General features: G+C 43.4%; 2 protein-coding genes across 9 annotated transcripts in view; one reads left to right on the top strand and one right to left on the bottom strand.

The window, feature by feature from the left end:
* The window catches only part of LOC140398505 (breast cancer type 1 susceptibility protein homolog), a 96,431-nt gene extending 83,353 nt beyond the window's left edge, over positions 1 to 13,078 (bottom strand). The window contains exons 1-2 of one of the 5 annotated variants that reach the window (XM_072487266.1): positions 12,826 to 13,078; positions 12,197 to 12,427 (exon numbers count right to left, since the gene is read on the bottom strand). The gene's annotated coding sequence lies outside the window, so the exon portion shown is untranslated. Of the gene's footprint in view, positions 1 to 11,504; positions 11,653 to 11,810; positions 12,173 to 12,196 lie in introns of those variants that run through there. The other 4 variants (XM_072487267.1, XM_072487269.1, XM_072487264.1 and 1 more) reach the window with 4 other exon arrangements.
* Positions 13,079 to 13,369: 291 nt separating this feature from the next.
* Positions 13,370 to 25,950, top strand: part of nbr1a (NBR1 autophagy cargo receptor a) — a 73,438-nt gene continuing 60,857 nt past the window's right edge. For all 4 annotated transcript variants that reach the window (XM_072487272.1, XM_072487273.1, XM_072487271.1 and 1 more), the window contains exons 1-4: positions 13,370 to 13,632; positions 20,042 to 20,104; positions 21,234 to 21,252; positions 25,724 to 25,746. In XM_072487272.1, coding sequence (XP_072343373.1) covers positions 13,531 to 13,632; positions 20,042 to 20,104; positions 21,234 to 21,252; positions 25,724 to 25,746 — 207 coding nt within the window. In that variant the 5' untranslated portion in view covers positions 13,370 to 13,530. The remainder of the gene's footprint in view (positions 13,633 to 20,041; positions 20,105 to 21,233; positions 21,253 to 25,723; positions 25,747 to 25,950) is intronic.

Below are 25,950 nucleotides of genomic sequence, written 5' to 3'. Positions count from 1 at the left end.
TAAACTGTAATTTAATTAAGCATCATCACAATCTGAAAATTATATGAATCGTATAATCACTTAATACCATTTTTACTGCTTGATTTCCTCAAGAGGTTATGATAGAATATTAACCACACAACACAGAAGGATGATAATTAAATATCTCTGCTGTCATAAAGATGTTGAAAAGTGATATCCAATATTATGTATACATTATGTGGTAAGATGTGCACAGAAAGCAGTCACCACCAGAAAACAGGTCTGATTAGTGCAATGGGCTGAGATCAGTGCACAGATGCAGACACATAGGAGAAAGCAAACAAGAGACAGAAAGAGGATCACAGAATGTTTGCGAAAAGCAGCACATCACGCTCAGGTGGTCAGTTTTACTGTTTGGCAGAAAAAGAGACAAGAGCTCGGAGGTACTGTGCGTGTTGGCGATAAACAGCAAATGCCTTGGAAGTGGAGTAGCACAGAGACGCTGCTGGATGTTTTCCCCATAAGTGGCCTTGCTGATGATAATCGTACCCGTGAAACTCAAAGGTGAAAGCTGTTGTCGAATAGACATCCTGACCTACCCTGTATGAATAAAGAACGTCAATTTGTGGAATTGTGTAGTTACAGTGCCACATTGTGCAGGGAGTGAATTGAATGCTTACGGTTGTGTGAGACGTACCTTTATTGTATCCACTGTTCAAAGTGAATATTACCTTTTTATTTGAAGAAGCATTTGCCCTTTAATTAAATAATTTTGTGTTGGGTCTGTCTCATCATAGAGCAAAAGCTACGTAGAATGGAATAGTGTTGATAATGTCTTCATTTGTGGGGGTCATCAGTGAATTTGGCTATTTTGGTTTCTGGTGGCCCTTAATTGGGAACAAAAATTATTGGGTACTCTAAATTTTTTTTAAAAGGATTACAAAAATTTAAGTAATCATAACAATGTCTATTCACACCCAACATTTTCTGCCAATTTAATTAGCAGGTAACAGTGTAAAAATTGGCATAAACTATCAGGGTCAAGAAAAGTCCCAAACTTAACTACATAATCCTTCTACAAATATGAAAATTAAAGTTTCCGATGGAGGCACGCTGGAGCAGTGGTTAGCACAGCTGCCTACGATGCAGAGTTCGATCTCGGCCCCGGGTCACTGTCTGTTTGGAGTTTGCACGTTCTCCCCGTGTCTGCATAGGTCTCACCCCCACAACCCAAAGATGTGCAGGTTAAGTGGCTTGCCCAGCTAAATTTCCCCTTAATTGAAAAACAAAATGATTGGGTACTCTTGGGGGGAAAAAAAGAAAATTTCAAGCTATCTATCATTCATGCAGATTAGATACAGCAATTCTGGAAGCTACTGGTTTTTAATAGTACAGGTGGCAGTGTAATTGCAGATTCATCTCTTCCCCCCCCCCCCTTGATCTCCCTACCACCTAACCAATCACCGTCCTCCTGGGCAGAAATGCATTTGGCATAGGAATTGACAGACGGATGAAAAACAGCAATGAAATCTGTATATGCTGCAATTTTGCACAATACACTTGTGACAGAGTTTCCTCAATCTTTAGTTTGTTATTTGCTTTACACACCAAACTCCCATGTCTCGGGACACACATACATAGGAAATTCTACTCCACCATGTTGTACCAGAACAAACAACTTATCTAACTTGATCTCTCAAGTCCACCTTTCACCTGATGTTTATATGTTAATCTTTATAGCTCCTTATATCTTTCCACCTCTCAAATACATGCTTGGTCTTAGAAATCTTGCGGTTTTTGTCTTGTACAAGTCTGCGTAATCATTGTGTCTCTCGCACTATTACGGTGTCCCAATCTTCCATGTTGCCTGGGCCTTGCTCTTTGTCTCAGTATACAGAAATGTCGACATCCTAGGGCCCAATTTCTCCATGTGACCCAGTTGTGTCTCTCTCGCCAACTTCTGGACGCTTGTGCCTCTCTCCCTAATTTCTGGGCGGTTGCATGTGTCCCCGGTTGTTCCATCATCTCCTGACTGCAGAGTCGGAGATAGAAATTTTCAATCCAGTTTGAAAAGAAATGTTGTGACTCATTCAACATCTATTTTATAAATTAAAACGCTATGAAAAACAAAAGAAACCCCCAGAAATGTTGACGTTACTGCAGAAATCTTATCCATTGGAAAAAGCATCATGAAAAACTAGTTTTAAAATTCTACATTTCAAACACCAGGCCCAGTCCTTTGCAACCAGAAAGAACATGTCCACACATTACGCCTTTTTCAAACTGAAAAAAGAATTTGGGGGACAGTCATCCAATCTTTGTTTACACCTTGAAGCAACTCGTCTTTTTTAACAAAAGCTTGGCAGTTAATTGCTCCCTGGTGCATTCACCATGATTCTGCCAGAGTTCATTTGCAAACCAATTAAGCACCCTCTTCTTGAGCGGTATATGTTTTTCCCTTGAGATTTGGTATTCTTGCAGCTGTCCTGTTGAGTGCAAGACAAAAAGCTTTGACAGCATGCCTCTTTTCAGCAGTGCTCAAGTTCTGTATTACCATGTGACTATTTATATTTTCTACAAGGAGACAACTTGCTGTTGTTTAGCACCTTCAACAAAAAGGTAGATCGCAATGTGCTTCACAGGAGTACAGTCAGAAAAAGCTGAACGGGGACAGTCGGACAGATGATCAAAAGTTTGGTCAAGGACTTAGGTTCTTGAGAGGATTTGAAATAAAGAGGTAGCGAGGCAGAGAGATTTAGGGAGATAATTTCAGGCCTCAAGGTCTGGACAGCTGAAGGTCGGGCTGCCTACACCTAGGTGAACAGAATGGTGACTGGACAACAGGGCAGATTTTAAGAAACACAGGCTTCTCAGAGGTATCAAGAGAGGTTGGAGATAGAGAGGGATGAGCCCTTGGTGGAATTGGAACAGGAGGGTGAGATTTCTTGTAAAAAAATGCCATTTGAAGTGTGGGAACCAATGTGGCCTGCAAGAACAGGGGTTATGGATGAACAGGACTTGGCACATGTTAGATATGCACAAGAGTTTTAAGTGACCTTAACTGGTTGAAAGATAGGCTGGGGTGGGGGGGCATCAGAATAATAAAAACTGGAGATAAGAAAATCACAGGCAACTTTATCCGAACATACAAAATACAAGGCCATTTGGTTCCTTGAGCCTGCTCCACCATTTGATAAGATCAAGGCTGATTTGCTGGTGTTTCAAGTTCTACATTTCCATCTACACCCAATAATCTTTGATTCTCTTTCCTAATCGGAATCTATCTACCTTTGCCTTAAAAAATATTCAATGACACAGCCTACAGTACCTTCTGAGGCAAAGATTCCAAAGTTGCACAGCTCTCAAAAACATTCTCCTCATCTCTGACCATTAATTTTAAACAGAAGCAGATACGCCGAGATAGGTGCTATTGTGGAGGTATATAGTGTTGGTGATGAAACAATATAGGCGGTTGGAAACGCAGCAAAAAGGTCACATAGGACATTAAGGTTGTGGACAGAATGGTTCAGATGACCAGGAAGGGGACTGAGTCAGTGTGATTTGTGAATTTAAAATATCTCAAATCACCCTAGTTATTAACTGCTCAGACAAATTGCATTACCATCACTGAATCCCCACTAACAACATCCAGGGGCTCACCATTGACCAGAAACTGAACTGGACTAGCCATATAAATAGTATGACTGCAAGAGCAGGCCAAGAAGCTAGGAATCCTGGGGAGAGTAACTCACCTCCTGACTCCCCAAAGCCTTTCCATCACCTACAAGGCACAAAGTCAAGAGTGTGATGGAATACTCTCCACTTGTCTGGCTGATTGCAGGTCCTTCAACACTCAAAAAAGCTCAAAACCATCCAGGACAAAGCAAGCCCCTCCACCAGACGCACAATAGCTGTAGTGTACACTATCTACAACAGTGGTTTCCAACCTTTAAGCACAGGATCACTTTTAGAATCTAAATGCAGCATAAGATCTACTCTTAAAAATTTGACTACGAAAACACCAAAAAATGTACGCTATGCATGACACTCACCTATTCTTCATGCGATATGTGCGCTTGCACACTGTGACTGGGTCATAGTTTGATGGACGATGGGCATCTGCGAGACGAGAGCGATACATGGACTTAATGATTTTCATCTGGGAAAAAGCCATCTCACAAAAGGTATGTGGAACCAAAGTAGGCCTTCACCTTTAGTGCGCAGGATGTCAGAAGAGGGTACTTCTCTCTGTTTACAAGTCCCAAAACTTTGACCTAGCTTTCAGCTTAATGTCATTTTGCATGGTGATTGATTTCCATGTCAAGTCCATTGCTTTGTTCAAACACCTGCTGAGATCGTGCGGTCAGTTCTCCAGTGTCCACTTGAAGAAAAGGGTTTGTGACAAAGTGATTTGTTCCAACTTGTGTCTCTCCTCAAATTGTCTGTTGAATTCATTTACGTATTTGTTCAGGTGGTCCCAGAATTTATTTGGATGGAACCGTTTCTATTTGACCTGTTGTTGGATTTACTCCAGATTTGGGGAGTGTGCTGTAATTTTGTTCTTTAACTGAGAGGGGACCACAGGTCCAGTTTCAACTTGAACGCATTCACAACATGTGGTAAGTCTCTGTCCCTTCCTTGAAGTTCACGATTCTGCTCATTCAATTTTGCATTTTTGTCCGTTAAGAACTGCCAAAAAGTGTAGCAACCATGCATTATCTGGCAGCTCACTATATACCTCATTTCTTGATTTAAGAAGGATGACTATTTCAGGGAGCAAATCTAAAATCTCTGTAGAGGACTTTTCCTTGACTTAACCACCTCGTCTGCATGAAGGATTAGTTCACCATAGGTGACCTCAAGCTCATCGAGTAATGATTTGAGCAAGCAATGTTGCAGAGTTCTTGCACGAATGGAGTTGATAACTTTGATAACTGCCATTCCATGAAAAAAGTTAATGATCTTGCTTCCTAACACTTAGTGGGTAGCACAGCAGTATTGACAAAGGCGGGGAATTCAAGATCATTTCTGCAAAGTGCAACAAGCCTGCATTGAAAGTGCACCATATGTTGTGATTGAAACCAGTTTCTTGATCGGAATATTTTTCTCAGTCACTCACCTTCTGAATTCATTGTAGACATCCTCGCCTGTTGTCCTCTCTTCGACTGGCAAAAGAGTGAGAAAGCCCTCCTTTGTTGCTGAATGCCATGCAAACGAAAACAATCAGCTCGGCCGTATCCGTCACGCCTACTGGTTCATGAAACTACAGTGAGCAACATTCACAGCCCAATAAGTCTTGGGTGTATTTGCGGAGATACGTTTTCAGACAACATTCCTATTAGAGCGCAAAACTGCTTGCTCTTGATGGCTGTCATGATTTCATCTTCGTTTTTCAACTCTTTGAACAGAGTGTCAGCAGCAACCGTCATGGCCGCCTTGATAAGAAACCATCACTGATGGCAAAGTTGTTTCGCCAGCAGGTGGCTAATGCAAAGAGGCCTCTATGCTTGACTTTCTTCGACCAAATCGTGCTGTCTAAAGGGACATTTTTCTTGAAATTTTGCATGCATCATCTTTTACTCAAGGCTACACTCTATTGACAAATGACGTTCACAAAAAGAAAGTGGTTTTCCCATTCCTGGTGGAAATGGTAGGTCATACTCTCTTGGAAATCCTTGGCTCGACACTCACCATTTTGTCTCCTACCAGCTTATTCAAAGTTTTAGCGCCTGCGAGAATCTTGTTGCCCGAGTCCCACAGATTTTTGTTGTCATTAGCAGGCAATGAGCTGATTCGCTTGTCATTACATACATTTCGAGTCTCGTGCAATTTGGCATGGTTCGGCAGGCAATGACAATCAATTGTTCAAGACCCCGGGATCGATCTGTCGATCACGATCGACTAATTGGAGGACACGGACCTACAAGATGCACTGCGGGAACTCACTAAAACCCATGACCACTACCATCTAGGACAAGGGCAGCAAATACACGAGAACACCATCACCTGCAAGTTCCCCTCTAAGCCGCTCACCATCCTGACTCTGAAATATAGTCACCATTCCTTCACTGTTGCTGGGGCAAAATACTGGAACTCCAACAGCACTGTGGGTGTACCTACATCACAGATTGCAGTGGTTCAAGAAGGCAGCTCACCACCACTTTCTCAAGGGCAATTAGAGATGGGCAATAAATGCTGGTCTTGCCAGTGAAGCCCACATCCCTTGAATTAATAGAAAAAATGCACTCAATGGGAATGGTTTTCCAAAGTTCATAACTGGATCCTTTTGCACATGAAAAATCTATTATGTTTTCCTGTACAGTTCAACACTTGCTTCCTGGTCATTGAACACATGCCAGGTTTACTCGGAACCTTTCTTTGGAGAACATATACAAAACTCACAACTTATCTTCAGCAAAACCACTAAGAAATTACAGTTTAAAAAATAAATCCAATGATTCAGGCCTTTAATACAAACACAATTCTTGTTTAAGCTAGAAGAGCATGTCATCTTTGGATCTGGCACTCTTATACTTGCAAAAATCAACATTGGGTTAAATAATTTGCAGTCATACCCCCCGGCTCCATTTTCTTAGGGCAGCAGTTACTGTTTAAAAAAGAAATTGTTCATTGGATGTCAGCATTTATTTCCCATCCCCAAGAGTATTTAAGAGTCGACCACTTGTTGTTATATGTAGGTCGAACAGATTTCTTTCCTCAAAAGAACATTAGTGAACCAGATGGGTTTTAACGACAATCAACCATGGTTTCATGGTCATCAAGACTTTTAATTCCAGATTTTCATTCACCATCTGCCGTGATGGGGTTTCGAACCTTGTTCAGGTATGTCTCTGGATGACAAGTCCAGCAACAATCCGGCTACACCACTGCCTCCCCTTAAATGGTAATGATTCTGCTGTGATTTTTAGCACCTTGAGATGCATCTTCTGCTTCCGTTCTTTTTTAAAAGATATATATTTATTAAGAATTTTAACAGTTTTTCACCCTTACAAACAACCGCCCACCCGTAACAAAAAGAAAGAAAGCGCACATAGCAAGACATGAACATAGTAAATCTATATGATACAGAGCTTTGTACATTGGATTCCTCCCATACATGTCAGTTTTCCAGATCCTTCATGTATTTTCTTGCTCATATACCCCCCAAACAAGCCCCCCTTCTCCCCCCCGCCCCGGACGCAGGACATCCCCCTCTTCCCCCCCCCCCCCCCCCCCCCCCCCCCCCCCCCCGGGTTGCTGCTGCTGCTGACCGGCCTTCATCTAACGCTCCGCGAGATAGTCTAGGAACGGTTGCCACCGCCTATAGAACCCCTGCACAGACCCTTTCAAGGCAAACTTTATCCTCTCCAGCTTGATAAACCCTGCCATATCGTTTATCCAGGCCTCCACGCTGGGGGGCTTCGCCTCTTTCCACATTAACAAGATCCTTCGCCGGGCTACTAGGGACCAGTATGCCGGTCTCTTTCGCCTCCTGCGCTCCCGGCTCGTCCACTACTCCAAATAGTGCTAGCCCCCAGCTTGGCTTGACCCGGACTTGCACCACCTTAGATACTGTTCCCGCCACTCCCCTCCAGTGCCGGGCATGACCACACCATATGGACATGGTTTGCCAGACTTCCTGAGCACCTCCCGCATCTGTCCTCTACCCCAAAAAACCTACTCAACCTTGCCCCCGTCATGTGCGCTCTATGAACCACCTTAAATTGTATCAGGCTAAGCCTGGCACACGAAGAAGAGGAATTAACCCTACTTAGGGCATCAGCCCATTGCCCCTCCTCAATCTCCTCCTCCCATTTACCCTTCTGCTCCTCTACCAAAGCCTCCCACCCACTCTTCTTTCATCTCCTGGTATATCGCCGACCCCTTGCCCTCACCGACCCATACACCCAAAATCACCCTATCTTGAATCCCCTGTGCCGGAAGCAACGGGAATTCCCTCACCTGTCACCTCACAAACGCCCTCACTTGGAAGTACCTGAAAGCATTTCCCGGGGGTAGCCCAAATTTCTCCTTCCACTGCCCCTAGGCTCGCAAACGTCCCATCAATGAACAGGTCTCCCATTCTTCTAATCCCTGCCCGATACCAGCTCTGAAACCCCCCGTCTATCTTCCCTGGGACGAACCGATGGTTACCCCTGATCGGGGACCACATCGAGGCTCCCAGTGCACCCCTGTGCCGTCTCCACTGGCCCCACATCTTTAGCGTTGCCGCCACCACCGGACTCGTGGTGTACCTTGTCAGCGAGAGCGGCAGCGGTGCAGTCACCAGCGCCCCCAGGCTCGTTCCTTTGCAGGACGCCATCTCCAACCTCCCCCCCCCCCCACCCTCACAAACCCTCAGTTTGAGTCCAACTTTTCAGTTTGAATAAAGGTCCAAGCCTCCTCAGGCGTTCCAAAATAGTGATGTTGATCCTTGAATGTGACCCACAATCGCGCTGGCTGCAGCATTCCGAATCTCACTCCTTTCCGATGCAGCACCGCCTTGGCCCGGTTGAAACCCACTCTCCTCTTTGCTACCTCCGTGCTCCAGTCCGGGTAGATTCGGATCTCCACATTCTCCCAGCTGCTGCTCCGCACTTTCTTGGCCCATTTCAAGACCCTCTCTCTGTCCGTGAACCCTCACCACAATCGCCCTTGGCGGCTCATTAGCCTTGGGCGTCCTCGCCAGCACCCAATGTGCCCCATCCAGCTCCAGAGGCCTCGCAGGGGCCTCCACACCCATCAGCGACTCGAGCATCGTGCTCGCATATGCCCCGGCATCGGCCCCCTCCACTCCTTCAGGGAGACCCAGGATCCGAAGATTCTTTCTCTTCGACCCGTTCTCCGGTTTTCGAATCTTTCCGCCCACCTTTTGTGCTGCGCCTCGTGCGCCTCCAACCTCACCGCCTCCAACCTCACCGCCAGGCCCAAGATCTCATCCTCGTTCTCATTAACTTTTTTCTGCACCTCCTGGATCTTGACCTTGTGGGCCTTCTGGGTCATCCCTAATCCTTCAATCGCCGACAGCATAGGCGCCAGCATCTCTTTCCGCAGCTCCTCAAAACAGCGCTTAATGAACTCTTGCAGCTCCGGCCGCCTTGCACTTTATCTCCGGCCGCCGCCATCTTGTTTTTCTTCACTCGCTTCTCTCGCTGCTCCAACGCCGCTTTTTTAGCCATTTCACTTCTTGTCCGTTCCATATACAGTGGAGGGGGACCTCCCTCTCACCTTCCCACACGGAACGTCTTCAAAAAATTCCCGTTGGGGCTCTTCTGGAGAGCCCAAATGTCCGTGATCGCGGGAGCTGCCGAATCGTGCGGTTTAGCTCTGCATCGCCGCAACTGGAAGTCTTGTATCCGTTCTTATCCTTTGCCAACACAATCATCCCTTTTCTTATTTGGTCACTTCCGCATGATCACACATGTACCTTTTCTTCCTTCTCTGCCTCTGTTTATTCATTTATATGTGCTCGTCCGAAGGCAAGACCTTCGCTCACTATCTGCTGATGCTTCAGCTGGAGCCATTTTTCTTGGGCTGTTTGTCAGTGGTGGTTTTCCATCGCCTTCCGCTCTCGGGGGAAGGGCGAGGTGGCCAATCCCCAGTCTATCTCAGCTGCACCAGCACTCAAACCTGAACTGCTGCCACTTCTTCTGTGCTTGTTCAAAACCCATTATATTAAAGAAAATATTTCCATATTGCAAAACGAAATTTCTGATTGTTAAAATCTAAATCCAAACCAACAAATACAGAGAGGTAAAATACATGAAAACCGCAGTCAAAAATTATCAACTCCACTAACCCCAACCCTTCCACATACAACTAAAACTAAACGAATACCCGCGCCCCCCCCCCCCCCCCCCCCCCCCAACATCTGACGGTGACTAACTTTCTAAAAAAAGAAATGAATGGCTGTCATCTCGAGTAGAAAGAACCCTTCTACCAACCTTCTAATGGTGTCCTACTGAAATTGGGGAGGCGGTAGTATAGTGGTATTGTCACTGGTCTAGTAATCCAGAGACCCAGGGTAATACTGTGGTCACAGGTTCAAATCCCACCATAGCAAATGGTGAAATTTGAATTCAATAAAAAATCTGGACTTGGTCATGAAACCATTGTTGATTGTCGTAAAAACCCATCTGGTTAACCAATGTCCTTCAGGGAAGGAAATCTGCCTCCCTTACCCTATATGGCCTACATGTGACTCCAGATCCACACAGTGATGTGGTTGACTCTTAACTGCCCCTCCCCCCCGAAATGGCCTAGCAAGCCGATATCAGTTCAAGGGCAATTAGAGATGGGCAACAAATGCTGGCTCAGCCAATGATGCCCACATCCCAAGAACATTCCTTTGACAAAGGGTCACCTGGACTCATTTTCTCTCCCTCCAGATGCTGCCAGACCTGCTGAGATTTTGCAGCATTTTCTTTTTGGTCCCAAGAACAAATACATTTTTAAAAACTCCATTTGATCATCAACCAGGCAGAGGCACTGGGTGGAGTAGAAGAACTCTACTCCAGCAGAACTCATCTCCGAGCTATCAACGAGGTAAAGGCGAGGACATCCGCCTTTACTCCCCTCTGCAGCACTGACCGTAAACCCCCAAAATGGCCACCAGCGGACAAGGCTCCAGCTCAATATCAAGAATCCCCCCATGGTGTTAACGAAGGAGACCCAGAAACTCTCAGGTTTATGACAGGACTAGAACACATGGGTATGATTCACCGGCCCCCAAGAACAACGTTCGCCCCTATCCTCCACCCCAGAGAAAAAACACTGATCCGCATCTTAGGTCAGTTGTGCCCAATGCACCACCTTGAACTGAATCAAGGTGAACCTAGCACAGCAGGAGATTGAATTGACCCCGTGAAGAGCCTCACTCCACACCCCTCCCAGTTCCTTCTCACCTTATCCAACGGAGACTGCTCCGCAGACAGGACCTGACCATAAATGTCCGAAATCCTTCCCTCATTGACCTCGGCCAGAGATAGGATTTTATTCAAGAGGGAAGACGAAGGTGCCAATGGAAACAAAGAGATCTCCTTTTCATTCATTATGCAGGAAATTACACACCTGGAAATAGCTGAATAAATTAGACCTCAGGAGTTTCAATTTATCCAACAGCTCCTCAAATTCGACAAACCTACCCACAAAGAGGACCCCAAACCTCTCTAGTCCCTCCCTCCCCCAGGAACTAAACTCAGAGTCCAAACCAGCTGGCAGAAATCAATGATTCCTCCAAATAGGGATTGACGACATGGAGCAGAGTTCAAAATGTTGTCTAAACTGCCTCCAAATCCTCATCGTGGACACCATTACCGGACTAGAGGTAAATTTTGCTGGGGAAAAAGGAAGTGAAGCAGTTACCAAGGCCCTCAAGCCAGAGCCACTACAAGAGCCCGCCTCCACCTGCAATTCAGATCCTTGAGCCATCCCAGTACCTTTTCAGTGTTAGCTGCCCAGTATTAAAATAAGCCACTTGACTGTATGTGTGTCTCTCTTTTGCTCTGGAGGAACGCCATACAAATTATTTGGGCCTTGCTCACCCAAATAAAGGAATGGTGTGGAGATGCCGGCGTTGGACTGGGGTGAGCACAGTACGAAGTCTTACAACACCAGGTTAAAGTCCAACAGGTTTGTTTCGATGTCACTAGCTTTCGGAGCGCTGCTCCTTCCTCAGGTGAATGAAGAGGTCTGTTCCAGAAACACATATATAGACAAATTCAAAGATGCCAAACAATGCTAGGAATGCGAGCATATGTACAAATAAAGGAAGTCATCTTAAATAAAGATGGGATGGAGACAAGGATAGTTGGATAAGATCCATGGTGACACAGTGATTAAAACTGCACCTCAGTTTGCAGATTCTTTCTCTCCCCCCTCAGTGTCTGCGTGGGTTTCCTCTGGGTTCACCGGATTCCTCCCAAAGTCCAAAGATGTGTAGATTAGGTGGGTTGGCCTTGCTAAATTGCTCCTTAGTGGGCAAAAGGCGAGGTAGGGTTACAGGGACAGGCTGCTCTTTCAGAGAGTTGGTGCATTCCCTATGTGCCAAATGGCCTCTTTCTGCACTATGATTCTATGACTCCATCAAAAAATTATTTTGGAAGGAAAATGGGGAGACAACGAAAAAGAATCAAAAACCTGGGAAGGACATTCATTTTAACCGTCTGAAACCTGCCCAGAGAACAGCAGGAGGTTATTCCACTTCTGCAAATCGGCTATTGATGTGAAATTTTACCTCTTTCTGTCTTTGCCGATGTTGCCTTATCTGCTGAGAATTTCCAGTACGGTGTTTATGTCTTGGGTTTGCAGAATCCCTTGGTCTCTCCCTTGTTTACTGCTACAGCTTCACAATTAGTTTCACACGCGTTGAATTTTATCTCTCAATAAGTCACCGTCCTGCCACGAAGCCAGTGCAACATCTCAACTTGCCAACAAGACCAGGGCATGTACATCCACTGCAACCACCCTAAAATGACGTTGATATTTTCTTGGTGACAGTTAAAATAAAAGTCGAGTCAACATCCAGACAGCATCCATCCCCCCACAACGAGAGTGAGCGCTGGACAAACTGAGCAGGTCTGGCACATCCCACTTGTTTCAACCCTCGCGACTTCAAAACTAGTAACAGGAAAAGGGAAGATAGAATCATAGAATTCCCACAGTGCAAAAAGAGGCCGTTTGGCCCATCGAGTCTGCACTGACCCTTGGAAAGAGCACCCTACCTAGGCTCACTGCCTGGCCTTATCACCCCTTCCCGCTGCCTCTTCACCCTTATTCCGATCGCAAGTCAACGGTGACAAACGGCAGATTTATTCAGCATTCGCTCAATTTGGCTTCGACTGGCAACCCGCGCGCATAGAACACCTGGTTAATGAGAATGGGCAGCGAGGATTCCCAACCGGTCCACCCGCTCCGCTCAACTCCAAACCCAGTTTACGACCTCCGCCATATTTCGGGTTTCCCGCGCCGCGCGTCACTTCCGACGCGCGGCCCCGATGACGCAGACGGGATGGGGGGAGCGAGGACGCGACGACGTGGCGGGATGGGCGGGGGCGATGACGCAGGCGGGATTTTTTTTTTGGGGGGGACGCGATGACGCAGGCGGGGCGCCGGGGACGGGCCGATTGTACGTTGTGGGGGAAAAAAACACCCCGGCGACGTCAGGACAGCTCCTCAAAAAGCTTTTCAATTCATCGTCCTGAAATGGCGGTCGCGGATTTCCTTTTGCCGCCCCGCCTATGATATTCGCGGTCGGTTGCCGTCCCCCCGTATTTATTTGATATTTAACTTTTCGACGAAGGGGGCGAATTATACCGTGGGCTAAGTTTTATACGGGTTTCGACGTCAGCGCTTGTCAGGTGATCGGGTGGCGGCCAATGGGAGGTGCTGTTTACCTCGGGCCGCGGTGGATGCCGGGTAGTGCGGGGCCTCTGATGTAAACAAGCGGCGGCGCGCGCGGCGCAGGATCCCGGATCTGAGCTGAGGGGGGAGAAGGAGAGGAATCACGGTAACCGCCACCACCCCCCCCACCTTCTGAACCATCGAGTAGGAAGAAGAGGGGGGTGAGGGATGGAGAAGCAAATCAAAGTGAGCGTGAGCTGCGGCGGACAGACGAAAGCTTTCCTGGTTTGCGACCCTCAGAAGACTACCTGGGCCGATCTGGAAGCCATGGTGAGTGGGAAGGGAGGCCCAGCCTACATCAGCTCCTCAGGCCCAGACTACCTCAGCTCCTCAGGCCCAGCTTACCTCAGCTCCTCAGGCCCAGCCTACCTCAGCTCCTCAGGCCCAGCCTACCTCAGCTCCTCAGGCTCAGCCTACCTCAGCTCCTCAGGCCCAGCCTACCTCAGCTCCTCAGGCTCAGCCTACCTCAGGCCCAGCCTACCTCAGCTCCTCAGGCCCAGCCTACCTCAGCTCCTCAGGGTCAGCCTACCTCAGCTCCTCAGGCCCAGCCTACCTCAGCTCCTCAGGCCCAGCCTACCTCAGCTCCTCAGGCCCAGCCGACCTCGGCTCCTCAGGCCCGGCGCTTGCCCTCCGGAGCCTGATGGGCGCGTTTGCACTGGGAGTCCTGCCAGCTGGCTGAGGCATTAAAAAACTCTATATATAACAACCCAGAAACTGCTGGAAAAGCTCACCAGGCCCGGCAGCGTCGAGGGGGAGGCAATTAAATGTTTCGTATCCAATACGACTTCTTAGGAAGCTGAGGCGTAGACGTGGGCCCTGACTGGAAGCAAAGGGCAAGGCGTCGTTTTCATTCCAGTCATCGTTTCACTTCCCGTGTTTGCTATTTTTGGAATTAGATTTGTTCTGTCATTCTGTGTTTTGTTTTCAGAATGCACTCAAATATCCTTTCGCCTATAATTATAAAAGTTGGGGTATGGCAGTTAACTGCCATCATTTAACCCGTGATTTCCAAAAGGTGATAGTAAAGTTTTGAAAGCCAGGTTCAAATCATAGTGCCTTGTTTCTCAAATCATAATAGTAATCTTTATTGTCACGAATAGGCCTACAGTAGCACTGCAGTGAAATTACTATGAAAAGCCCCTTGTCACCTCATTCTGGCGGCACACGTTCGGGTACACCGAGGGAGAATTCAGAATGTCCAAAATTACCATTTCTTTTGCCTTTCCGGTCTTCAGCAGCCGTGAAGTAATATGCTTGATTTATCCTAAAGTAAAATACTACAGTAGTAATAAAATAATAACTCAGCAGGCCTGGCAGCCTCTGCAGAGAGAGAAGCAGAATTAATGTTTGGAGTGCAGTGTAACTATTCAAGACCCCCTTGATTTATCTTGTTATTTTAAGTACATTTAAAGAAAGAGCTTATCTGTGATTCCTCATTCAATTGATTCTGGTCCTTCACCTACGTTTCTTAGTTAAAAGAAGCATTTTGGCTTTTTGTAGTATTGTCAGTCAGTCCACTTAAAATAAATATAAATATTGATTTTATGGTGTGTTCTCACCCTGTTTATTGTTTTCAAATGGAGGTTGCTTGGAAATACTTAAACATATCCTGTGCTTATCTATTTTCATAAGACAGATCATGATGATGTGGCATTGCTATGGACCTAAGCAGGAATAATTTGAGATCCAAAATTTGATATTTGTATGATATATTCTGACTAATGATACACCCCTCAGTATATGACACTGTCATGATCTCAGGACTTTCAAAAGTGTCTCCGTGATTGTGCTACTTTTGTAGTATAGTCGCTGATGTGGAGAAACTCAATATAAAGCCTGCCCAAGACATCCACAGACAATAATAGGGCAAATGAGCAGATAATCTATTTTCAATAATATTGATTGAGGGGTCATGTGGAACAAGAACTATCTCATTTTAGGCAAAGAAATTGACTCGGCAATATTTACGATGGTTTACTGAATAATGTAATTTTATGGTGAAGAATGCAAGAAGATAAGATTTGTTTATTGTCATGTGTACGGGGTACAGTGGTTCAGCAGGCCAATCAGCCTTCAAGCTTGTGCCACCATTCAGTCAGATCATGGCTGATCTTTTACCTCACTCCTGCCTCTCCACTCTATCTCTACATTTTTTAATGCTACTTGTTTTGTACTTAGAATTTCTTGCAAATATATGTTCTGATGATGAGGTAATTCCGAATGAAATATAGCATTGCAGTAAATTTAGTTTTGGCAATAATGGTTAACTATCAGATCAACTTGAGAAGACCAATTGCAGTCAAATTTGCACTAAAATACTAATTATTTATTTTTGAGTCTGCCTTGTTAAGCCAAAAAGGCAAAAATATCAGGTTTGTGGAAATCTTGTTGGAAAATCGGTGGAACTTTATCTCCAGTGTAGTGCGTTAGTGAAGATTTGATCCAAATTATGATGTAGCCTTTAGTCCTATTGTCTACATTGTTCAACCCATGAGTTAAAGCCATTTACTGCAATGTTTCTGATGTAGGCGTATCAGAAGGCATATAATGCATTAGGAATCATGCAAATGAGGTGAGTTGACAGATACTGCATCTTGGATCTGTTTGAAAGCTTTGAAGCACACGTGATTGGTGATTTAAAAATTAATTTAGGAATTTGGTTTTAGCTGTGCAACCTAAAAACAAATCTATCATCATAAGCTGAAGTTATACTTTATATGTATGCATCCAGCAGACATGTTCAACACCATTGTGTAAGAGCTGTCATTAATGGTGACTTCCTACCCAGATCCAGGTTGTGAACTGAAGAAGGATCTGGTGGACTGGCGCTAGTGTAGAGAAATGCAGGTCATTTATTGATAGACTTTGTAGACTGGAGATTACTGATTTGTTATTGTGTAACATGCTGATGATTGGTTCTTTATTATTTGGTTTTGATAGGTTGTTGGATTCAAAAGGTAAACACAGATGTCCACCCAGGAAATGCGTCAGTGCCATGATAACCTCCAATTGTTTCTTGATTAATTCCAAGGTTTTTTGCTGAACCAAAAGTCCATTCCACATGTTGATCTTTTTTTTAAAGTGCTTCCTGAAATCATTCCTAAATTTATCTCTTACTTGTTTGAACCCTGAGACCCAAATGCCTCTAGTCTTTCCTGATGGAAAAGATAAGAGACGAGTTTTTGTCTATTTATCTAAGGAAATATATACTTGTTATAGAGAGTGCAGTGAAGGTCTACTAGACAGTTTCATGGGATGACCGGATTGTCATACGAGAAAAGATTGGGTCGACTAGGCCTGTATTTACTGGCGTTTAGAAGAATGAGAGAGGATCTCATTGAAAGGAATGGGTTGGATGCAGGGTTGATTATTCCTCAGGATGGGTGGGGGTGCTACAACAAGGACTCGATAGGCCAAATGGTATTTACAGACATTAGGGAAGGTCATTTTTATCATTGGCAATGGAACAATCATTTGATGGAGCACACACCTGCCTGTTGTAACATTCGCCCAACTTTCAAGGTTTCAGATTACTACGCAGCTAGTGAAGCACCCATGGTGCTTATTGTCCTTTTGGTTCCCCAAGGAAACATTGGCTTTCATCATCCCAGGCTTCCCTCTACATTGTGAAGGAATTATTCAGAAATCTGTTTCATATTTATCCAAAAGGCTAATCTCATCTTTAATAATAGCACTTATACACTGTATGGTGTTGGATTTGCCATGGGGATACATATATATCAAGAGTATCCTCTGTTTATGAATTTGCTTACATGTTGTATAGTATTGTATTATATGCCTACCAGTTTACGGCAAATAAGACATCGGCATCAACGTACAAAGTTCACTGAAACACAAGTTTGATCCTATTCATACTTTGGTTTCATAAACCTTATCACCTCTGCAACAACCTTTCTGAAGGTTCAAAATACACACTTACTCAATTATTTGAAGGCCTACCTGCGTGCTCACGGACTTCTGGAGAGATTTTAGATGTTTTGGTACACTGACAATTGACTTGGGGGTTTGGTACCCGGACAACAGAATGAAGCAAATTGATGATGGTATGACCTGTAAAGAGATCTCTGTAATTTATGTTCGCTATCAATAGTTTACCTGTAATTTATTCTTTAATTGTGTTGCTGTAGTTGTGGGAGAGAAATTAGTTTACTGCATGGATGTGGACTCAAACAGTGGCCTCTGCTTGGTTGTCTTGTGTTAATTGAAGAGGATAATGTAATCACAACAGAATTTCTTATAGCCACAAGGGTGGGGTCTTAAAATTTCTCTTGTAGAATATTTGGTTTTCAGTCAACAAGCTGATAACAAATCTAGGCCAGCTTTGAAATGTGCCGCTTTGTAAAACTATGAAGAATGAATGGGTTTTCTTTATTCCTATCATTGAGAAATGTTGGGGACCAGACTGTGGAGATTAGGCTCAATCACTGGTTTTCTTGAATATTATAAACCTTTTCAAAGTTCTGATTAAAATATTTGAATCTGCAACATTGACCAAATGGAGACACTTTAGAAATTAATTTGGATTGATCTCAGTTGGGCATAATTTATACTTCCTGCGATATTCAGTCTGTTTTAAGTTATCTTTTCTAACGTAGCTGACAGCAGAGTCGCTCCATGTCCCCAAGCTATGGAGGAGAAAACCAGTCTGCTGTAAAGTACATGTGCAGATGTTGAATAAGGTCAGATCTGATTGGTCGATACTTCTGGCTAAACAGGGTAGCAACAATCTCTCTGTCTGGATTCATGCATTAGAAAAGTCATGGGCGACAGAGGCACATACTCATTGAAACCTATCTACTCTAGTACCCTTGCATTCCATTTACATAATAAATAACATTACCTGTGCATCCCTGTCTGCAAAACTGTCATAAACGTGTATCCCTCTGAGTAAAGATTGCCCACCTGTTCATGGATTTAAATTTACTTGCTATAATATTATGATCTCTAATCTTTCTCCAAAGCTGTCACAGTTTGCACTTTGGATCAATCTTCTTTACATTCTGATGCATGAGGATTTTTTTTGTCTGGTGACCAAAGCAGAACACATTCTGAGTAATCCATTGTAAATTATTTTCTATAACGTCTATAGACTCCGATTTTCACTTACGTGCTATTAGCTCTGGAATAAGTCAGTTGTTTTCAGAATGTAACATTTTAGAATGGGGACAGGAATCTACGTGATGGACTCAGTTGTGTCAGTATTATGCAAAGCTTTAACGTTATTCTGCCTGTACTGACCTTGTCCTTTAGTGTTAACTTGGTGACCTAATTGTGAAGCAATCTGAGGATGGCCAATAGCAATTTTGAATGTAGTAATTACTATTGTAAAATAAAATGTAGCATATTTTTAGTTTAATTCTTTGCAAGTAATCCTAAATGCAAATTCTTATACTTCATTCGTAAGATGTTCTTTTAGAAGGTTTACGAAAAGAAGCCTGCATTTATTATGTCTGAAAAAATTTGTACCTTTTGAAATTAATTGGCTAGTTTAAGAAGGTAAAATATTTTTTAAATTACAAGTTGACTTGAAATTGAACCGTATTGTTGATTCCCAAAGATGCTCTTAGATTTCAGGAGATTGCTGCAAGTCTGTACAAATATCTATTCACCTGACCTTCCATAATCAGACTAATTTATTATTTTCGCTATCCCAGAAGTAGGGCTTGACAAATGTTAACAAACTGTTACAAAAACTACTGCAATGGTATGTCAACTTGGCTCAATTTCTGGATTATACTGGACTTTTTAAAGGCTGGAATAAAAATGCATTGTTTTGGCCATTACTTCGCTAATAAACTTCACTGGTCACACTTTGATTAAACGTAATGCTGATGTTTCCGGCTTAATGCATTCTTGACTCTGCACGGGGCTAAATCGCTGGCTTTGAAAGCAGACCAAGCCAGCAGCACGGTTCAATTCCCGTACCAGCCTCCCTGAACAGGTGCCGGAATGTGGCGACTAGGGGCGTTTCACAGTAACTTCATTTGAAGCCTACTTGTGACAGTAAGCGATTTTCATTTAATATCATAAAAAATTTGAATACAGGATTTGTGACCAGCGCAATGCAGTTAGGAATCCTAAAATGTTGTTACAGGGCAGAATAGCATAATTTGTCTGAGCAGGTTTGTTTCTGCCACTGTCGGGAGAAAAGGAAAATGATTTGAATGGGTAAACTTAAGGCAATACTCTAATTCCTTCTAGAAGCTGTGTTGCCTCCTGGCAGCCAGTATAGATTAGCAAATCTGTAGCTGGTAATGTCAGTGGGAAGTTGATGAGTTTACCTTCTAGGTGGATTTAGTAACTTAAAGAAAATTGAAGGGAAAGGAAACTGATTTTCTTTTCATCAAGACGTTTGGACTCTGATATTTTGGTTAAACATATGGTATCCAGATAAGGAGGGCAAATGTGCGAGGGGAAATCTTCCATTGCATTTTCTTTTTTAGCTGAATTCTCAATCTTAATTTGAAATGACAGTGCTAATTAGAACTAATTGCCTTCCAATTCCAACAGTGCAGATGCTGTTTACTAATTCGCCTCCCACGAACTGTTTTGTTAGAGAGTTGGACACTGTGTGATGTATAAAGTGTTACTACGGGTGACATGTTCTGCAACAATGTGATAGTTAAAATACAGAAATCCATATATTTTAATTTTTCAGATGCAAGTTTCCTTTGATCTCAGCAGCGTGCAGTTGAAGTACTTTGATGAAGATAATGAAGAGGTGAGTTCTTGTACTGCTCCAATATTTTGGAATACTTTGTTTTGGTTTTAATAACTTTGGCACTTAATTGACAACCCCATTTAGAACATTAATTGTAATAGTTCTATGTTTAACATAATCATTTTTTTGCACCAAGTTGTGCTTGAATGTTATCTTAATGATTATACACATCGGGACAGGGTGGGAATATCAGGACTCGGTTAGCTGCAAGAGGACACACCAGTGAAAGACTGAAACTTTGTTGAATTCCTAACAGATTCACTAATCTGATAATTGAGCTAGTGCTGCAGGGTGCCTTGATGAATGACTAACCAGTCTGGTTTATTAATGGGATGTGTCAGAATAAATCTGTCACAGGCTCTAGGTACAGCTGACGCATAGATTGGTATGGGGTATATATACAACAGTGAAAACTTGCCAGTAACCTGTGCTGGTATGTAGTCTGGAGGATTTTAACTAGTTAAACTGCACTTTTATTCCTGTGCCTACTTGAGGTCCATAATTCTTGGTTCTTGTCAATTTGCATCAAAACTCTGCACAGCTTGAGTACAGTGTGTCCATAAGAGAAGGAAGCTCACACTTCGTACGAGATGAACAGAAACTACACATGTGACTTGCTCAGTAACTTGGATTGGGGGCTCATGTAATGGATTTCTGCATGTATCAAATGCCTGGCTGACCAAAATTCCATGTTCATCCCATATTGGATATGTGATTGATTTTGTTCATTTCACGTGTACTAAAGTACAGTGTAGAGTGTCTTTCTGCGTACAGTTCAGTCAGAGCATTCCATACATGAAAAGAAAATACATAGGGCAAACACAAAATACACAATGTAAATACATAGTTAAATTTTAAGAGATTAGTACGATTATAGGAAATGTAGGAAGAGGATCTTTGTGAGAGATCTCGCAGAGTGTCGCCACGCTCCGGCGCATCTTGCTTGGGGCGACACTGTTTTAAAATTCTTTAACTCTCAAATATCTCTGGTGTGTTTAAGGAATGGAAACTTCTATGTTGTATCTGTAATTCAACACCTTGACCATTAGCTGAGCAATTATTTTTGTAAAAGTAATGTTTAGAATATTTCATGGGATATATTTTATTTCATGTTTTTTTTCCTTTTTAGGTGTCGGTGAACAGTGCAGGTAAGTATATATTAGTTAAATTAAAAATTTTGCAAATTATTTACAATTGGCGCAGTGCACTTTTAAAATATTTAACACCATAATTTTGTTTGGCTTCAAAAACTTGTGGCTTGCTTGCAAAGACTGGAAAAAGAAAGTAATTAGTTGTGCAGTAATACCAGTACCTATAATAAAATGTGTTAGTTTTAAAAAAAAGTTTATTTCAACCCTTCTTCAGGCCTTCTGTTTTAGCTAACAAAAACCGAAACAAACCCAAGTCTCTACCAGTAAAGTTATGGAACTAGCTTCTTGGTATACAAGAGTAAATTGCCTATACAAAGAACGTTAGGGCATACTGAATGCTCATTATTGCATCTCGTGTCACCTGTGCTCTCTAACTGACCTGGTTGAATTCTGTGTTATGATTCATTCTGTATTCTGATTCGTACTTTTAATTTAATTTGTAGGTTGTGTCATTTGGTGGCACGGTGGCACAATGATTAGCACTGCTGCCTCATAGCGCCAGGGATCAGTGTTCAATTCCGGACTTGGGTGACTCTGTGGAGTTTGCACTTTCTCCTCGTGTCTGCATGGGTCCGGGGTGCTTGGTTTCCTCCCACAGTCTAATGATGTGCAGATTAGGGGAATTGGCCAAGCTAAATTGCCCCTTAGTGTCCAAGGATGTGCAGGTTAAGTGGGGTTATGGGGATAGGGCAGGAGAGTTGTCCTGGCTCGGGTGCTCTATCAGAGGGTTGGTGCAGACTTGATGTGCCATGTAGCCTACTACACGGTAGAGATTCTATACATTTGGCATGAAATAATGAAATGAAAATGAAAATCGCTTATTGTCACAAGTAGGCTTCAATGAAGTTACTGTGAAAAGTCCCTAGTCGCCACATTCCAGCACCTGTTCGGGAAGGCTGGTATGGGAATTGAACCGTGTTGCTGGCCTGCCTTGGTCGTCTTTAAAAGCCAGCGATTTAGCCCAGTGTGCTAAACCAGCCCCCGATAATAAGGAATGAATCATCCAATGAAAATGTGCACTTCTTTAATTATCTACCCACAATTGTAACTTATGTAAGACTTTTTAAAGTCTTTTATTTGAGTTTCTATAAAAAGAGCAGGATGATGCCATTCAGCCCTTAGAGCCTGATCCGCCATTCATTATGATCATGGCTAATCATCCAACTCAATAGCCTGACCCCACTTTCCCCCCCATATTCTTTCATCCCCTTTGCCCCAAGTGCTATATCTAACTGCTTCTTGAAAACATAGTGTTTGGCCTCAACTGCTGTGAAAAGTTCTGCACTCCCTGCAAGAATATCCTTCCTCAGATAAGGAGACCAAAACTGTACATAATATTCCAGGTGTGGCCTCACCAAGACCCTGCTCCCTGCTCCTGGATTCAAATCCTCTCGCTATGAAGGCCAGCATACCATCTGCCTTCATTACCACCTGCTGCATCTGCATACTGTGGGCGGCACTATAGCACAGTGGGTAGCACTGTTGCTTCACAGCTCCAGGGTCCCAGGTTCGATTCCCGGCTTGGGTCACTGTCTCCGTGGAGTCTGTATGTTTTCCCCGTGTCTGCGTGGGTTTCCTCCAGGTGCTCGGTGTCCTCCCACAAGTCTTGAAAGATGTGCTTGTTAGGTGAATTGGACATTCTGAATTCTCCGTCTTGTGTACCCGAACAGGTGCCGGAATGTGGCGACTCGGGTCTTTTCACTGTAACGTCATTACAGTGTTAACATATGCCTACTTGTGACGATAAAGATTATTAATTAATTACCTTCAGCGACTGGTGTACAAGGACAGCCTGGTCTCTTTGCACATTCCCGCTCTCTTAATTTATAGCCATTCAGATAATCTGTTTTCTTGCTTTTGCTTCCAACGTGGGCAACGTCACATTTATCCAAATCATCGTGCATCAGCCATTCATTTGCCCACTCCATCAACTTGTCCAAATCGCACTGAAGTGGCTTGTTTAGCACAGGGCTAAATCGCTGGCTTTGAAAGCAGACCCAGGCAGGCTAGCAGCACTGTTCTATTCCCGTACCAGCCTCCCTGAACAGGCGCCGGAATGTGGCGACTAGGGGCTTTTCACAGTAACTTCATTTGAAGCCTACTTGTGACAATAAGTGATTTTCATTCTTTCATTTCAAGTTTCTCTGCATTCTCCTTCCAGCTCACCCTCCCACCTAGCTTGTGTCATCTGCAAATTTGGAGATATTACATTTTTAACCCTCATCTAAATGATTGATATATATTGTGAATAGCAGGCATCTCAACACTCATCCCTGCGGTACTCTAATAGTCACTGCCTGCCATTTGGAAAAATACCCGTTTGTTCCTACTCTTTGTTTCTTGTCTGCCAACCAATTTTCTATCCACCTCAATTCACTACCCCCAGTCCAACATGCTTTAACTTCACATGCTAATTTCTTACCTGGGACTTTGTTGAAAGCCTTCTGAAAGTCCAAATAAACCACATTCGCTGGTCCCCTTCATCAACTCTGCTAGTTACATCCTCGAAGAATTCCAGTAGATTTGCCAAGCATGATTTCCATTTCATAAATCCATGCAGACTCTGTCCGATCCTGCCACTGTTTTCCAGGTGCTCTGCTATAAAAATCTTGATCATGGATTCTAGCATTTTCCCACTACTGACATCAGGTTTTCTGGTCTATAATTCCCTGTTTTTTCTTTACCTTGCTTTTTAAACAATGGGGTTACATTAGCTACCCCATTCCTGTAGGAACTGTTCCAGAGTCAATAGAAACTTGAAAGATGGCCACCAATGCATCCGCTATTTTTAGAGCCACTTCCTTAAGTACTCTGGGATGTAGATTATCAGGCCCTGGGAAATTATCGGCCTTCAGTCTCATCAATTCTCCCAACACCTTTTTTCTACTAATATTGATCTCCTTCGGTTCCTTCGTCTCACTAAATCCTGATTTCCGGTATGTTATTTTTGTCTTCCTTTGTGAAGACAGAACCAAAGTTGGTCAGCCATTTCTTTATTCCCCATTTTAAATTCTCCTGTTTCTGACTCTTAACGTTTATCTTCACCAATCTTTTTCTCTTCATATACCTATAGAAACTTTGAGTCAATTTTTATGTTCCTCTCGTACTATATTTTCCCCTTAATCAATTGGACCTCCTTTGCTGAATTCTAAACCACTCCCAATCCTCAGGTCTGTTGATTTCTTGGCCAATTTGTAAGTCTCTTGGTTCTAATACAACCTATAATTTCCTTTGTAAGCCATGGTTTGGCCACCATTTCCGTTTTACTTTTGCATCAGACAGGAATAAACAATTGTTGCAGTTCACCCATGTGCTCCTTGCATGTTTGCCATTGCCTATTCACCGTCAACCTTTAAGTAACATTTCCTAATTCATCATAGACAATTTGTGCCTCATATCATCATTTTCCTTTATTTAGATTCTGGGCTGTAGTCTCAGAATTAACTATGTCACTCTCCATCTTGATGAAACATTCTATCATGTTATGGTCGCTCATCCCCAAAGGGTCTTGCACAATTAGATTGGCAGTGATTCCTTTCTCATTACACAATATCCAGTCTAGGATGACCTGTTCTCTAGTTGGTTCCTCAACGTATTGATCCAGAAAATCAACCCGTATACACTCCAGGCTATGGTATTGAGGGTAATTTGTTTGCCCAATCTATATTTGGATTAAAGTCGGATTAAAGGAGATTAAAGTTATAGATGTTATTTAATCACATGCACCCCTAATTTCCTGTTTAATGCCATTCCCAACATCACCATTACAGTTTTGGGGTCTATACACAACTCCCACTAAGATTTTTTGCCCTTTGGTGTTTCTCCGCTCTGCTCTTATAGATTCCAAATTGTCAGAGCTAATATATTTTCTCTCTATTACCTTAATCAGCAATGCAACTCCACCAGTTTTTCCTTTTTGTCTGTCCTTTCTAAATACTGAATACCCCTGAATGTTCAATTCCCATCCCTGGTTGGTCATGCTGCAGGCAATTTGGGCCTAATTATTGATTACCATAAGTTGATCTTGCCTGGAAGTGATAAAACAGACACCTGCAGGTTTAACACTCTAGCACTGATGGAAACAATTTTCTTGTGGGCTCCAAACTTTCTTTCCACTGAAATTGTGGAGTGAGCTGGCTGACACACAACAGAAGGTTTCAACGGCAGAGTGCAAGGTAGCACTGGTTTTTGAAAGCAGCACTGGAGGTCCTAGTGGACGTCCAGAGAAGAAGGAATGCCCTGTACCTGTAGGGATGTCGGAGTCCATCTCTCTATCATGGTCACACGATATAACCACTTGTTTCTCTCTAATGTAGAGAGAATTTGATGGTTCTTGGTGGACTGCAGCTAATTACCAGAACAGTCATAGTCAGTAAGGTGCTGGATATTTACATATTGTATACTTGCATTCCTATTCTGTGTGACAATTTTTAAAAATCTGTATTGTTATTTTTTTTCTCTATAACAGAGGAATATGAAGAAGTTTTAAAGGTAATTGCACATTATTGAATTAATTGGGATTAATTCAATCCTGTTCCTTTAGCTTAATTTTCTACAACATTAAGCATTGTTATTGTTAGCACTGCTACCTCACGGCGCCGTGTACCTGGGTTCAATCCCGGCCCTGGGTCACTGTCCGTAAGGAGTTTGCACATTCTCCCCGTGCCTGCGTGGGTCTCACCCCCACAACCCAAA

This window comes from Scyliorhinus torazame, chromosome 21 (genome assembly GCF_047496885.1).
Source record: "Scyliorhinus torazame isolate Kashiwa2021f chromosome 21, sScyTor2.1, whole genome shotgun sequence".
Classification (NCBI taxonomy): Eukaryota; Metazoa; Chordata; class Chondrichthyes; order Carcharhiniformes; family Scyliorhinidae; genus Scyliorhinus; species Scyliorhinus torazame.
Note: the sequence above shows the minus strand (reverse complement) of the source record. Positions and strands in the feature narration are given on the sequence as shown.